Below are 14596 nucleotides of genomic sequence, written 5' to 3'. Positions count from 1 at the left end.
TGTACTGCAGACATCTGTATTACTGAAGGGCAACTCAGGATTTTAAGTTCCATAAAGAATTGAACCAACTCTGTAAAATGTTAACTCCTTAATAAACAGATTTTCAGTAGAAAAAATAAATAAATACATAAGTCAATGAGGTGGGTGGGGGCCAAGGCTCACCCACAAGCAACTCCAACCCATTCTCCCAGCTCCAACAGCTTTCCAAAAGAAGCCAGCAGGCCAGACACAGCAGCTCAGGCCTGAAATCCCCAGCACTTTGGAAGGCCAAGGCAGGAGGATCGCTTGAGGCTAGGAGTCTGAGACCAGCCTGTACAACTAGAGGGACCCCATCTCTAAAAAGAACAAAAAAAATTAGCTGAGTGTAGTGGTACATGCCTGCAGTCCCAGCTACTCCGGAGGCTGAGGCTGGAGGATCGCTTGAGCCCAGGAGCTTGAGGCTGCCGTGAACTATGATCGTGCCACTGCACTCCAGCCTGGGCCACGGAGCTAGACACTGTCTTTAAAACAAACAAACAGAAAAGCTAGCAATCAGATTTTTAAAAACTAATTCAGTGGCGTGAAATTCACATCCCACAAAATTAACCACCGTAAAGTGAATAATTCAGTGGCACCAAGGGAACAATTCGTACTGCGGTCGCAAACATTTCCATCTCTCCAAAGCAAAAACCTGTACCCCTTGGGCAGTTTGCCCCCATTCTCGACCCTCCTCCCAGATTCCGGCAGCCACCAACCTGCCTCTGTCTTAGTGGGTTCATCTATTCTCAGCAGTCCAGATTTTTAATGTAATCTTTTCTTTTTCTTTCTTTTTTTGAGACGGAATCTTGCACTCTCACCCAGACTGGAGTGCAGTGGTACAATCTCCGCTCACTGCAACCTCCTGAGTTCAACTGATTCTCATGCCTCAACCTCCTGAGTAGTGGGGATTACAGGTGCGTGTCACCACACCTGACTAATTCTTTATTTTTAGTAGAGATGGGATTTCACCATGTTGGCCAGGCTGGTCTCAAACTCCCAACCTCAAGTGATCTGCCTGCCTGAGCCTCCCAAAGTGCCGGGATGACAGGCATGAGCCACCATACCAAGCCTAATGTGATCTTTTCTACTTTTAAGTTGAAATTAATTTAAAATATCTCCCTGGCTGACAAGAACATATCTGAGGCTTGGAGTCAGTCGGCTGTCACTTTGCAATTTTTATTCTAAAGTATCTTAAAGTCCAGGGGAGAGATACATCTGTATTGTAATGCAGGGAATCCATGAACACGAGTGGCTAGCTCTGAGTCATCTCTGAAGCCTCCTTGCTTCTGTCATGAGTGAAGGGTGAGCAGGTGGCCATAGAACCCGCAAGGCTGAGCTCCATGTGAAGAGCTGGGCTGGAGAAGTCTTCCCCCTTGCATTCCACTCCCAAGTTACTGAGTTGGTCTTTACTAAGGAAATGCTGTCAGCATCTCCTGCTAGAATACAGACATTTTACTTAGGAAGAAGACCATAAACATGTAAGCAATGATTGAAACAAGATAACTTCAGAGAGTCAAGTAGAATGTGATTTAAAAAAAAAAAAAAAAAAAAAAGGCTCCAGGGACTGGGCATGGTGGCTAACACCTGTAATCCCAGCACTTTGAGAGATGGAGGTGGGTGGATTACGAGGTCAGGAGTTCAAGACCATCCTGGCCAACATGGTGAAACCGCCGCCTCTACTAAAAATACAAAAATTAGCTGGGCGTGGCAGAGCATGCCTATAGTCCCAGCTACTTGGGAGGCTGAATCAGGAGAATCATTTAACCCCAGGAGGCGGAGGTTGCAGTGAGCCAAGATCACAGCACTGTACTCCAGCCTGGCAACAGAGCGAGACTTCAGCTTAAAAAAAATACAGAGCTCAGAGCTGAGCACTGTATCAATGCATCAACAACTGCTCCCTCCCTACTGAAGGTGAACATCCACACACATATACACAGACATAAACCAGTATAAGCTACTTATCCAGACATGAACAACTAGAAAACTACTCCCAGCTGTGCAGGGCATGTCAGCATCACAGGAGCCTCTGACACCCATTTCTTTTTTTTTTTTTTTTTTTTTTTTTCCTTTTTTTTTTGAGACGGAGTCTCACTCTTGTTGCCCAGGCTGGAGTGCAATGGCACGATCTCGGCTCACCGCAACCTCTGCCCCCTGGGTTCAAACAATTATCCTGCCTCAGCCTCCCAAGAAGCTGGGATTACAGGCACACGCCACCACACCCAGCTAATCGTTTTGTATTTTTAGTAGAGATGAGGTTTCACCATGCTGGTCAGGCTGATCTCAAACTCCTGACCTCGGGTAATCCACCCACCTCAGCCTCCCAAAGTGCTGGGATTACAGGCGTGAACCACCGCACCCAGCCCTCTGACACCTATTTCTACACCTACTGAGCCAGCATCCTCGGGTATTGAGCCTGAGACCCTGAAGTGTAAGCTTTTGGTTCACTGGAGTTCCCTGAGGGACGCTGATGAAAAAAGACAAAAAAAAATAGAAAATAAAAGTACTAAATAGTCCAGATTCATGCAGTCAAGCTGCTGTCCAAGATGATGTATCAAGGAACCTGACAAATGTCCTCTTTCCCCAAATGCCTTCCCAGATTATGTGGGTCACAGGTCAGCAGAAATCACCTTTCAGTGATTTTACTTTATTTATTTTTGAGACAGAGTTTTGTTTTATCACCCAGGCTGGCATGCAGTGGCACAATCTTGGCTCACTGCAACTTCGACTGCCCAGGTTTAAGCAATTGTATTGCCTCAACCTCCTGAGCAGCTGGGATTACAGGCACCTGTCACCACATCAAGCTGATTGTACTTTAGTAGAGATGGGGTTTCACCATGTTGCCCAGGCTAGTCTCGAACTGTTGAGCTCAGGCAACCCACCCGTCTCCGCCTCCCAAAGTGCTAGGATTACAGACATGAGCCACCGCACCCGGCCCTTCAGTGATTTTATGGTGGGCACAGCAATAATTTCATGTGAACAAGAAATATAAATAAGAGGAAGTTAAGCTGCCTTAGATGTAAGAAGTTAATTTCAAAATATGTAATGCCATGCCCTAATCAAAGAGAACTGAAATTTGTCTAGTTCCTTCATTTTGCGGGTTATTTTCCTTGGTAATCACGAACCTTCCTTAAAATTCAACCAGTAGCTCTTGGTGGGACCAGCTTATGTGTCACATTTCTATAATTTCGAAATAGATTTTAAAGAGTTGGTGACCATATAACTTGTTCCCCAAAGGCTCAGGGGACAGGGGTCTGGATAAGGGGTCCTCTCTTATTGAGGTAAGCAGAACTCCTAGAATATCAACAAAGAAAAATTAAAAGTCTTCTCCTTAGCGTGTGGGAGCACGATGTGCTGTGTGCATGTCTGTAAGTGGGTAGCAATTAGAGATGTGCTCAAGTTGATTTCAGAGGATGAATGCCCACCAAGGGGTCATTAAAACCATCGTCTGTGTCCTCTCTTTCCTTGCCCCCAACATCTCCGGCTTCTCTTGAGTCAATGCCACACACAGAAGTGTTAGGCGGTGCTTTGAGGCCAGGCGCAGTGGCTCAGGCTGAGCGGGGGGCGGGGGGAGGCAGATCACAAGGTCAGGAGTTCGAGGCCAGCCTGACCAACATGGTGAAACCCTGTCTCTACTAAACATACAAAAAATTAGCCGGGCGTAGTGGTCCATGCCTATAATCCCAGCTACTCAGGAGACTGAGGCAGGAGAATTGCTTGAACTCAGGAGGCGGAGGTTGCAGTGAGTTGAGATCGCGCCATTGCACTCCAGCCGGGGCAACAAGAGCAAAAGTCCATCTCAAATAAATAAATAAATAAATAGAGGTGCTTTGACTTCCCTCACATACAAATTTCCCTTATCCAAGCCAAACCCCACACAGAGAATAATCTACATCAGAGATCTCAACCAGGGGGAAACTGGCTGCTAGGGGACACTTGGCAACATCAGGAGACATTTGAGGTTGTCAGAACTGAGGGATGGGAAGCTACTGGCATGTAGTGGGTGGGCCAGGGCCACTGTCCAGCATTCCATGATGCACAGACAGCCCCCACAACACAGAATGATCTGCCTCAAACATCCAGAGTGTCGAGGCTGGGAAGCTGCTCTAAAGAGTGGGGTCAATTCTGCATTAGTATTTACATGAGGAAAATATAAGGTACTCCCCAGGGTAAGCCTAAGATGGAAGCCCTGAATCTGCTGTTCTCAGCTGAGTCCCTCGCCCTGTCAGTATCTGTGTACAGCGTAATATAAGACACGGAATCTAGAGCCAGATTCCAAGGGTTCAAATCTCCTCTTTTTTTCTTTTTAATGGTGGGGACTTGCTGTGTTATCCAGGCTGGACTCAGACTCCTGGACTAAATCCATCCTCCCACCTCAGCCTCCCTAGTAACTGGCATTACAGATGCACCCGCCACTTTGTCAGGCTCAAATCCCCTCACTGAAGTGAACAGGTGTGTGACATTAAGCAACTCACTCAACTCTCTCTCTCAGCCTCAGTCTTTTTCACCTCAACTCTGAGAAAATAATTGTGCCTAGGTTTGCAATGCACATGAAATGAAGTCCGCTAAATAAAATGCCCAGAATAGTGTTTGCATATCATAAGCACTAGGGAAGTGTTTGCTATTGTTATTTTTCAATCAACATAACTTCCTCCCAAAAAGCAGCTGACAATTTCACCTGGGGCTTATGTTCAGGATTGCTGCTGTATCCAAGGTCAGATAAAGTGATTGCTGAAGACTTCTTGAAAGACAAAACTTACTTGATGAGCTAGTTAGGGATTTTCAGGGGTAGTTTTTATCTCACATGTTTGCCTGAAGACATAGGCCCACTAACATGTGACTTCCTGTAGTGTCTGAGACCATAGGACAATGATCTTTTTAATATGACATTTTCTAGACTAAACAAGGGCCAACCAAGAAATACTAATCAGGCTGGGCGCAGTGGCTCACACCTTTAATCCCAGCACTTTGGGAAGCCAAGGCAGAGAATCACTTGAGGCTAGGAGTTTGAGACCCTGCCTCTGCAAAAAATAAAACTTGAAAAAAAATTAGCAGGGTGTGGTGGTACAAGCTACTGAGGAGGCTGAGAAAGGAGGATTGCTTGAGCTCAGGAGTTTGAGGCTGCAGTGAACCATGATTACACCACTGCACTCCAGCCTGGGCAACAGAGCAAGACCCTATCCCCCAACAACTCCCCAAAAGAAAAAGAAATACTGGCCAAACCCTGCAAACAAACCAGCTGTGACAACTGAAACTAAAATCAGATCTAAGAAATCTGTCTGTGGCAGGAAGAGACTCTCCTGCTTTGCATGAGAATTCATGGGAGCCCATGACCTTTGGGTTCAGAGGAATTCTGTGAAAACAGTGCCTTGAAGGCATGAAATAACTTCCCATAGGAAGGACCATTTCTAACTCCAGGGAGAACCACAGTGGGATGTCCCGTGCCAGCTGAGAACTTGCCTCTGCCCAGCCCAGGATGTGGAAGTCACACTCATGATCAAAATAACAGGTACCACTTACAAAGCCCACAAGGGGCATCAGGAGCTCTGCCAGGCGCCCTAAACACATTGTCCACCTTATTCAATCCTTTTTACAACCTTACCATACAGCCACCATCATCCCCATTTACAGAAGAGAAAAGTGGGGACCCCAAAGGTACCGAGGTCACTGTTGAAGTTCAAGGTCACTGTGAGTCTAGGGTTAGCAACCTGCCCAGGCTGATGGGGGCCTGCCTGGCAATGACACTGGCCTCCCATAGCATAGAGGCTCCACCAGGACTGTTGTATCTGCCAACAACTGCCCCTGCACTGGAGGGACTGAGATGGCCAGCAGGCCTTGAGTCTGGGTAAAGAGTCATAGAACAGGCTTGTGGGAAACAGAGGCTACAGCTTCTATGATTCAAGGTGACCCATGGTACTTTGGCTCTTGCCTGTGGCAACGTGACATGATCTTTTAGTGATAGAGGAAGAGAAGCTATGTGGGTGCAGGGACCAGATCTCCCAATGAGCTGAAGACGCTCTACCTCTGCCTTCCTATAGAGCTGAGGAAACGTGTTTTATATGGAAGCCTATTTGCATCTGCCAGCTGGGGGTCCAGAACTGTACTGTGGACATGCAGTCACTTGGCTATGGAATGGTAGGATCAAGATCCCGGTCTGTCTGACTTAAAGCCCAGGCTCCTCCTGCACCCCAAGGCAGCTAGAAACCCACAACACTCACAGTTGGTCTGCAACATGGCATGGCTAAAACGGAGTTACCATATGGCCCAGCAATTCTGCTCATAGGTATGTGCCCAAGAGAACCAAAAATGTATGCCCCAAAAAAGCATGTACATAAACATTCATAGCAACATTATTCATAACAATAGGAAAGCAGAAACAACTCAAATGCCCATCAACTTATGAATGGATAAAACGTGGTGTGTCCACACAATGGATGATTATTTGACCATCAAAAAGAATAAAATTGTTGTAACCGAGCGAGCGTGAAATTAGCACCGAGACAAAGACTAGGCCAAATTACAGGGTCTTTGTGGCCAGAGGCAACGGAGGACTAGCATCTCTCTAACCCAGGCATCCCCAAACTGCGGCCTGGGCCGCATGCGGCCCCCTGAGGCCATTTATCCAGCTCCCCCCACCCCCCGCCGCACTTCAGGAAGGGGCACCTCTTTCATTGGTGGTCAGTGAGAGGAGCACAGTATGTGGTGGCCCTCCAACGGTCTGAGGGACAGTGAACTGGCCCCCTGTGTAAAAAGTTTGGGGATGCCTGCTCTAACTCATGGCCCCGAAAGGAGGGTGTCAAGACCTTTTATGCCCATAAACCACCTTGGGCGGGGGTGAGGGCGAGGGGCTTTGGACATTCTGAGGGCCAGGGAACTTTGGACATTGCGTAAACCACCTCCTGGGCAGGGGTGAGGGTGAGGGGCTTTGGACATTCCGATTGTTACTTAAATGGTTCACAGAAGTCAAGGTAAGTGTTAGTTTACACATTGTCTGAGTAGGGTGGAAATTACAGACCTTAGTTACTTATTACAAGTCTTAGTTTTTCTTAAAATGCAGGGGCCAAAATGGCGTTGGTTTGGACTGCTTGCCTGTCACATTAGGGTTACAGAGACGAGTTTCAATGGAAAGCCGAGGTATGGTCGAGGTATGCAGTTTATAGGGCAATTACCATGTCACAAAATAATGATAAATACCAGAACAGGGATGAACCTGGAAAATATGCTAAGTGAAAGAAGCCAGACAAAAAGCCACATACTGTACAAAACATGTGTCGTCTAGACTGGGCTAAGGGATGCCCAGATGACATCTGGGTCTGTGAAGGTGTTTCTGGGGGGAAAATTCGCATTTGAATTGGTTGACTGAGAAAAGAAGATGCACCCTCACGCAGTGGCTCATGGCTATAATCCCAGCATTTTGAGAGGCCAAGGTGGGAGGATCACTTGAGCTCAGAAGCTCAAGACCAGCCTGAGCAACATAGTGAGACCCCGTCTCTACAAAAAATAGAAAAATTCACCAGGCATGGTGGAACATGCCTGTAGTTCCAGCTACTCAGGAGACTGAGGCAGGAGGATCAATTGAACCCGGGAGGTAGAGGCTGCAGTGAGTTGAAATCACACCATGGCATTCCAGCCTGGGTGACAGAGCAAGATCCTGTCTCAAAAAAAAAGAGGCTCATGCCTGTAATCCCAGCACTTTGGGAGGCCGAGGCGGGTGGATCACAAGGTCAAGAGATCAAGACCATCCTGGTCAACATGGTGAAACCCCGTCTCTACTAAAAATTTTAAAAAATTAGCTGGGCATGGTGACGCATGCCTGTAATCCCAGCTACTCAGGAGGCTGAGGCAGGAGAATTGTCTGAACTCAGGAGGCGGAGGTTGCGGTGAGCCGAGATCGCGCCATTGCACTCCAGCCTGGGTAACAAGAGCGAAACTCCGTCTCAAAAAAAAAGAAAAAGAAAGAAAAAAGAAGACCCACCTTTCTCAATCTGGATGCGCATTATCCAATCCTTTGAGGGCCTGAATACAACAAAAAAAGGAAGAGGCAATTTCCCCTTCCTGCTTGAGCTGGGATATCTGTCCTCATCTGCTCTCAGATATCATATCTCCTGGTTTTGGGGCCTTTGTACTCAGACCAGGATTTACATGCTGGTCGGTCTGTTCTGGAGCTTTCAGATTCAGCTGGAGACACTGTAGGCTCCCCTAGTTCCCAGGCCTTCGGGCTAGGGTGGGTATTACGCCACCAGCGTCCCTGAGCCTGCTGCTCGTGGATGGCAGATCGTGGGACTTCTCAGCCTCCCTAATTGCATGAATGAATTCCTCATAGGAAATCTCTTTCTACATATTTATAGATATCCTGTTGGTTTTGTTTCTTTGGAGATCCCTGACTAACCCAGATTTCATTTACATGAAATGTCCAAAAAAAAACAGAAAGTAGATTAGTGGTTCCCGGGGGTTGCGGAAGTGGAAAATGGATAAGGACTGTTTAATGGGTACAGGATTCCCATTCAGGGCGGTGAAAAACTTCTGGAACTAGATAGTGGTGTGTACAACCTTGTGAATGTACAAAAACCACACTGAATCGTACACTTTTAAGGAGTTAATTGGTGGAATGTGAATTATATTTCTTTGTATTTGTTTCTTTTGTTTTTTTGAGACTGGGTCTTGCTGTGTCACCCAGGCTAGGGCACAGTGGTTTGATAATGACTGACCGCAGCCTCAACCTCCCAGGCTAAAGCAATCTTCCTACCTCAGCCTCCCAAGTGGCTGGGACTACAGATGTGTGTCCCCATGTCTGGTCACTTTTTGTATTTTTTGTAGATATGGGGTTTTGCCATGTTGCCCAGGCTGCTCCCAAACTCCTGGCCTCAAGCAATCCACCTGCCTCAGCCTCCCAAAGTGCTGGAATTACAGGCATGAGCCACAGTGCCCCGCCGTGAATTATATTAAACAGATACAAACACACACACACACACACACACACACACACAAACACACACACACAGACACACACACACACACAGAGCAAAGGAAATAAAAGTACAAATAGACAAATGGAACGACATTAAACCTAAAATCTTTTGTGCATCAGAAGACACAATCAACAGTAACAGGGCAGCCTATAGAATAAGAGAAAATATTAATATCCAGAAGAGATAAAGAACTCAACAACAAAAATCCAATAACCCGATTCAGAAATGGGAAAAAGATTTGAATAGATATTTCTCCGAAAATGATATACAAATGGACATGTAACACATGAAAAAAATGTTCAGCATCATTAACCACTAGGGGAATGCCAACCTAAACCACAATGAAATAACATGGTTATCACATCCACGGGTGGTTACTATCAAAAACACAGACAATAACAATGTTGGCAAGGCTGCAGAGACACTGGGACCCTTGTACGCTGTTCGGGAGATTGCAAAATAACGTAACTGATGTGGAAAACAGTATGGAGGTTCCTTAAAAAATTAAAAATCGAACTACCATAGGATCTAGCAATCCCACTTTTGAGTATGCAGCCAAAATAATTGAAAGCGGAGTCTCAAAGAGAGATTTGCTACCCACGTTCATTCCAGTACTATTCACAACAGCAAGAGGTACAACCCAGGTGGATAAATGGATAAACGAAGCATAGTTCATTCATACCATGGAATTATTATCCAGCCATAAAAAGGAAGGAAATTCTGGGACATTTTGCAACACAGATGAACAACATCATTATGCTCAGTGAAGTAAGCCAGTCACACAAGGACAAACACTGTATGATTCTACTTTGATGGGGTCCCTAGAGTAGTCAAATCCATACAGACAGACAGGAGAATGGCGTTTACCAGGGGCTGGGGGAAGGAGAGTTGTTTAACGGTACAGGGTTTCAGTTTTGCAAGATGAATACGTTCTTTTTCACAGCAACGTGACTCTACTTAATCTACTGAACTGTTAATTTAAAATGACTAAGATGGAATTTTATGCTATGGTTTTTTTTTAATCACAATTTTTTTTTAAGTTGAAAAAAAAGTAGGCCAGGCGCAGTGGCTCACGCCTGTGATCCCAGCACTTTGGGAGGTTAAGTAAGTCCAGGGCTAGAGCCAGGAATCTGCATTAGTCACATCGAGGATCCTGGGATGGGTGGTTCGCAAACATCCCCACCTGGATGCATGAGCAGCTGCCTCCCAGATCTCTAATTGCAGCCCTGATGACCTCTGGAGCTCCTGGCCTCTCCTCCCAGCTGTCCACTAGTACTAGAATGTTCCAACACAGCCTAACAAGGACCATTCTAAGCTCAGCATCTTTCCCCCAGAAGTGCTTCTTCACCTAAGTCACCAGACTAGCACCTGAGCATCACCCTGATGATCCCTGTCCTCACCCCATATCTTAACCACCAGCAAGGCAGGCTGATTTCTACCTCCCCTGTGCCTCTGGGCCCCTGTTCTCCATCATCCCTGCCAGTGCCTTGGTCTGATCTCCTAGCCTCCTTCCACTCCAACAATCCGGCCTCCAACCTGCAATCCTGATCACATCACTGCCCTGAACAAAATCCTTCCACGGTGACCAAACTCTAGAACTGCACTGCCCAATGCCACATCCACATGTGGCTGTTTACATTCAAATTCATTAAAAGTAAATAATATCAAAACAGCTGTCTCTCAGTCACCCTGGCCACATTTCAGATATTCAACCACCACAGGCGGCTGGTGCCACCATGCTGCACAGCACAAATAAAGGCAGAGCCCTAACCTCGTAGACGGTTCAGTAGACAATGCACCTCCAGAGCTTGGAGCTTGGTTGCTGAGTGTTCCAGGGTCTGGCCTCAACCTCCACTCAGGCCACTCCCCAGCACCTGGGTCTTGAGCCACAGGGAACCACCCTAAATTCATAACCTTACCTCCAAGCCTCCCAATGGTTTATCTACCCTTTCCAGCTTAACTAACTCCACCCCACCTGTGGGTCCCAGCTTAGCTGTTACCTCCTCCTGCTGCCTATAATCCCAGGGCTACGAGAGGCTGACGCGGGAAGAGCACTTAAGGCTGAGAGTTCCAGATCAGCCTGGACAACAGAGCAAGACTCCATCTCTACAAAATTAAATTTTTAAAAAATCAGCCGGGCATGGTGGCAACACCTGTAGTCCTAGCCACTTGGGAGGCTGAGGCAGTAGGATCACTTGAACCCAAAAGTTTGAGGTTTCAGTGAGCGATGACTGTACCACTGCACTCTAGCCTCAGCAACAGAGCAAAACCCTATCTCAAAAAAAAAAAAAAAAAAAAAGAAAACGAGATTCTAATCCCCAGAAATTGTAATGGCTACCTTACATGGCAAAAGGAACTTTGCAGATGTAATTTAATTAAGACTTTTTGTGTTTTTTGAGACAGGGTCTCACTCTGCTGCCCAGGCTGGAATATAGTGGTGTGAACTCAGCTCACTGCAGCCTCTGCCTCCCGGGTTCAAGCGATTCTCCTTCCTTAGCCTCCCAAGTGGCTGGGATTACAGGTGCGTGCCACTCTACCCGGCTAATTTTTCTATTTTTTGGTAGAGACAGGGTTTTGCCATGTTGGCTGCAAACTTCTGACCTCAAGTGATCTGCCCGCCTTGGCTTCCCAAAGTGCTAGGATTACAGGCATGAGCCACTGCACTCAGCCTATAATTAAGGATCCCGAGATGCAAAGGTTACCCTAGATTATCTGGGTGGAAGCTAAATGTCATCACAACAGTCCTTAAAAGAAAGAGGTACAGGGAAACTTCTCACACACACACACACACACACACACACACACACACACACGCAGTCACTTGACTACAGAGCAGAGAGAAGTCTGAAGATACTGTAACTGCTGGCCTTAAAGATGGAGAAAGCAAGCCGGAAAAGGCAAAGGACGGATTTCCCCCTAGCTCTGACGGGAGTGTGGCCCGGCTGCCACCTTGGTTTCAACCCAGGAAAACTGACTCTGATTTCTGGCTTCCAGAACTGCAGGAGAATAAACTTCTTTTGTCTTAAGCCAAGGTGATAATGGTAATTTCTACCAGCAGTCACAGGAAACTAATACAATCTATTCCTGTCTGAGGTTTGCTAGGTTTGAATCAGAGTTTGATTTTAAGAAAAGAGACTTTACAAGGAATGGCATTTAGGTGCCAGGGCCTGCCACATGCCTGGTAGCTCTGATAGCTGGAAGGAGAGTGAGGCTGAGCTGTGGGTGTTTCTAGAAGTGGCTGCCACCTGGGACATCAGCAACCATGTTCACTGGTCATTTCTAGAAATGGCTGCTGCCTGGGCTATCTGCAACCATGTTCACTGGTCATTTCTAGAAATGGCTGCTGCCTGGGCTATCTGCAACCATGTTCCCTGGTCATTTCTAGAAATGGCTGCTGTCTGGGCTATCTGCAACCATGTTCCCTGGTCATTTCTAGAAATGGCTGCTGCCTGGGCTATCTGCAACCATGTTCCCTGGTCATTTCTAGAAATGGCTGCTGCCTGGGCTATCTGCAACCATGTTCCCTGGTCATTTCCAGAAATGGCTGCTGCCTGGGCTATCTGCAACCATGTTCCCTGGTCATTTCTAGAAATGGCTGCTGCCTGGGCTATCTGCAACCATGTTCCCTGGTCATTTCTAGAAATGGCTGCTGCCTGGGCTATCTGCAACCATGTTCCCTGGTCATGCTTCATGCCTTGGTCCTGCCAACTTCTGAGATGCTAGGGGGTCTCAGGCAGGTAAGTGGCTAGACCCAGGACAAGTCTGTCTAACTAGACTCAGCGGGGATTAGAATAAAACTCCAAGCCCTCTTTCACTTGTCCAGCCCCTTGCCAAGCCTGCTCCCCTCTAGCCTCAGTGGCCTTTCTCTGATCTTCCAACACAGCCCCAGGGCCTTTGCACTGGCTGTTCCCTCAGCTTGGAACACTCTTCCTCTGGAGTCTCCCATGGCAGGCTGCTTCTCATCATTCAGGTCTCAGCTCAAATGCCACCTCCTCAGAGAGGCCCTCCGTGGCTACACTAAGGCAAGTGGCTTTCCCTAGTTACCTTGTCTTTCATCACAGGTCTGGTTTTCTTCTCACATTCAATCATCTCATCAATCTCTTTGCCTGTTCAATGTGAGCGCCATCCCTGCTTCCTCCCTCCCCCAGTGCAGGCTCCAGGAGGGCAGGGATGTGTCCCCACAGTTGTGTCCTCAGCCTGGCACACAGTAGGTGCTCAATATATTTTGAATGAATGACTAAATGAATGAATTTGCAGCTTTGGGGGACGCCGGCCCCAAGCTCTATCCCAACACACCTGATCTTGGCTTTCCTAAAGGCCAGCTCCTCCTCGTTCCCAAAGTCCAGGGACACATCTTCCGTATCGTCCACCAGGGCCTGCGGGGACAGCAAGGGCAGGTGGCAGGCCGGGGCACGGCGCACACCCCCACCCTACCCGCCCAGGCCACCCGCCCAAGCCACCCGCCCTGTCTTCCAGGGCCTGGACTCCACTAGCACACCGCTGGGTTCCCAAGGACCCTCCGAGCTGGCCCGGCCCCTCGGCTGCGGCCGCAGTGGCAAAGCCATGCCCGCTCCCCCGCAACCCCGCAGCCTCCAGCAGCCCAGCCCCAGGCCCTGGCGCGTCCCTCCTCCTCTCCCGGCTTCTCCCGCGCCCCCGCAGGCGCCTCCCGTCCCCGCCCCACCTCCAGCCCCAGCATCCCCGCGGCCCTACCTGTTTCATCACCACCGTCCCAGGCGCCCACCTGGCGTCCAGGCCCGGGGCTCCAGCTCCGCCCGTCGCCGCCGCCGAAAAGCTCGGATGCCGGGTGGGCGGCTGCGGGCAGCGGGCGGTGGGCGCGGGACCCGCGGTGGGGGCGGGGCGCTCGGGGCCCAGGGCGCAGCCGCGGGCTGGGGAGGGGGCTCGGCCGGGTGCGGACTCGCCCCGGCCAGAACGCGGCGTCGGGAACAGCTGACGGAGATACTGGGAGGAATGGGAGGAGCGAGCGGGTGCGTGGGCTCCAGGTGTGCACGGCGCGTGGACTTGGAGGGAGTGATTGATGAGGCGATGAACGACTCTCCGTGGTGGGCGGCCGCATTCGGGGCTGTCGGTGTTTCTCAACAGTCTCCGCGCGAATGAAATTCCTAGGACCCTTGTGAAAAGCAGGGTCTCAGTCCCGGCCCAGGGGATGTGGAAGGCCTGGAGGGGGGCCATAGAATCTGCCTTCCCCTCCCCGCCCTCACACCCAGAGACAGGGCCTCACTCAGCCAGCCAGGCTGGAGGGCAGAGGTGCCATCATAGCTCACTGTGGCCTCAAACTCCTGGGCTCAAGCAATCCTCCAGCCTCAGCCTCCCGAATAGCTGGGACCACAGGCTGCACCACCACACCTGGCTAATTTTTTGTTTTTTTGTAGAGAGCAGGGTCTCATTATGTTGCCCAGGCTGGTCTTGAACACGTAAGTTCAAGCCATCCTCCTCCCTCGGCCTCCCAAAGTGCTGGGATTACAGGAGTGAGTCCCCACACCTGGCCTCATCTGCCTTTTAAGGGATGATGAGGCTGCTGCAGCCACAGCTGCAGAACCGCAGTGAGATCTGCGTCCATCTCTGCGCCAGGCACTTAATTAAGCATAGAATTA

At 48.8% G+C, this 14596-nt stretch overlaps 1 protein-coding gene across 4 annotated transcripts in view; it reads right to left on the bottom strand.

Annotated features, from left to right (window-relative positions):
• The window catches only part of TVP23A (trans-golgi network vesicle protein 23 homolog A), a 66062-nt gene extending 51917 nt beyond the window's left edge, over positions 1–14145 (bottom strand). For all 4 annotated transcript variants that reach the window (XR_012512814.1, XR_744976.3, XR_744977.3 and 1 more), the window contains exons 1-2: positions 13695–14145; positions 13281–13360 (exon numbers count right to left, since the gene is read on the bottom strand). Coding sequence is in view for 1 of the 4 variants with exons in the window: in XM_010339364.3 (XP_010337666.1) it covers positions 13281–13360; positions 13695–13703 (89 nt within the window). In the remaining 3 variants the exon portion in view is untranslated. The remainder of the gene's footprint in view (positions 1–13280; positions 13361–13694) is intronic.
• Between the last annotated feature and the right edge of the window lie 451 nt (positions 14146–14596).

This window comes from Saimiri boliviensis, chromosome 12 (assembly GCF_048565385.1).
Source record: "Saimiri boliviensis isolate mSaiBol1 chromosome 12, mSaiBol1.pri, whole genome shotgun sequence".
In the NCBI taxonomy this organism is placed as follows: Eukaryota; Metazoa; Chordata; class Mammalia; order Primates; family Cebidae; genus Saimiri; species Saimiri boliviensis.
This window is presented reverse-complemented; position numbering and strand designations above follow the sequence as displayed.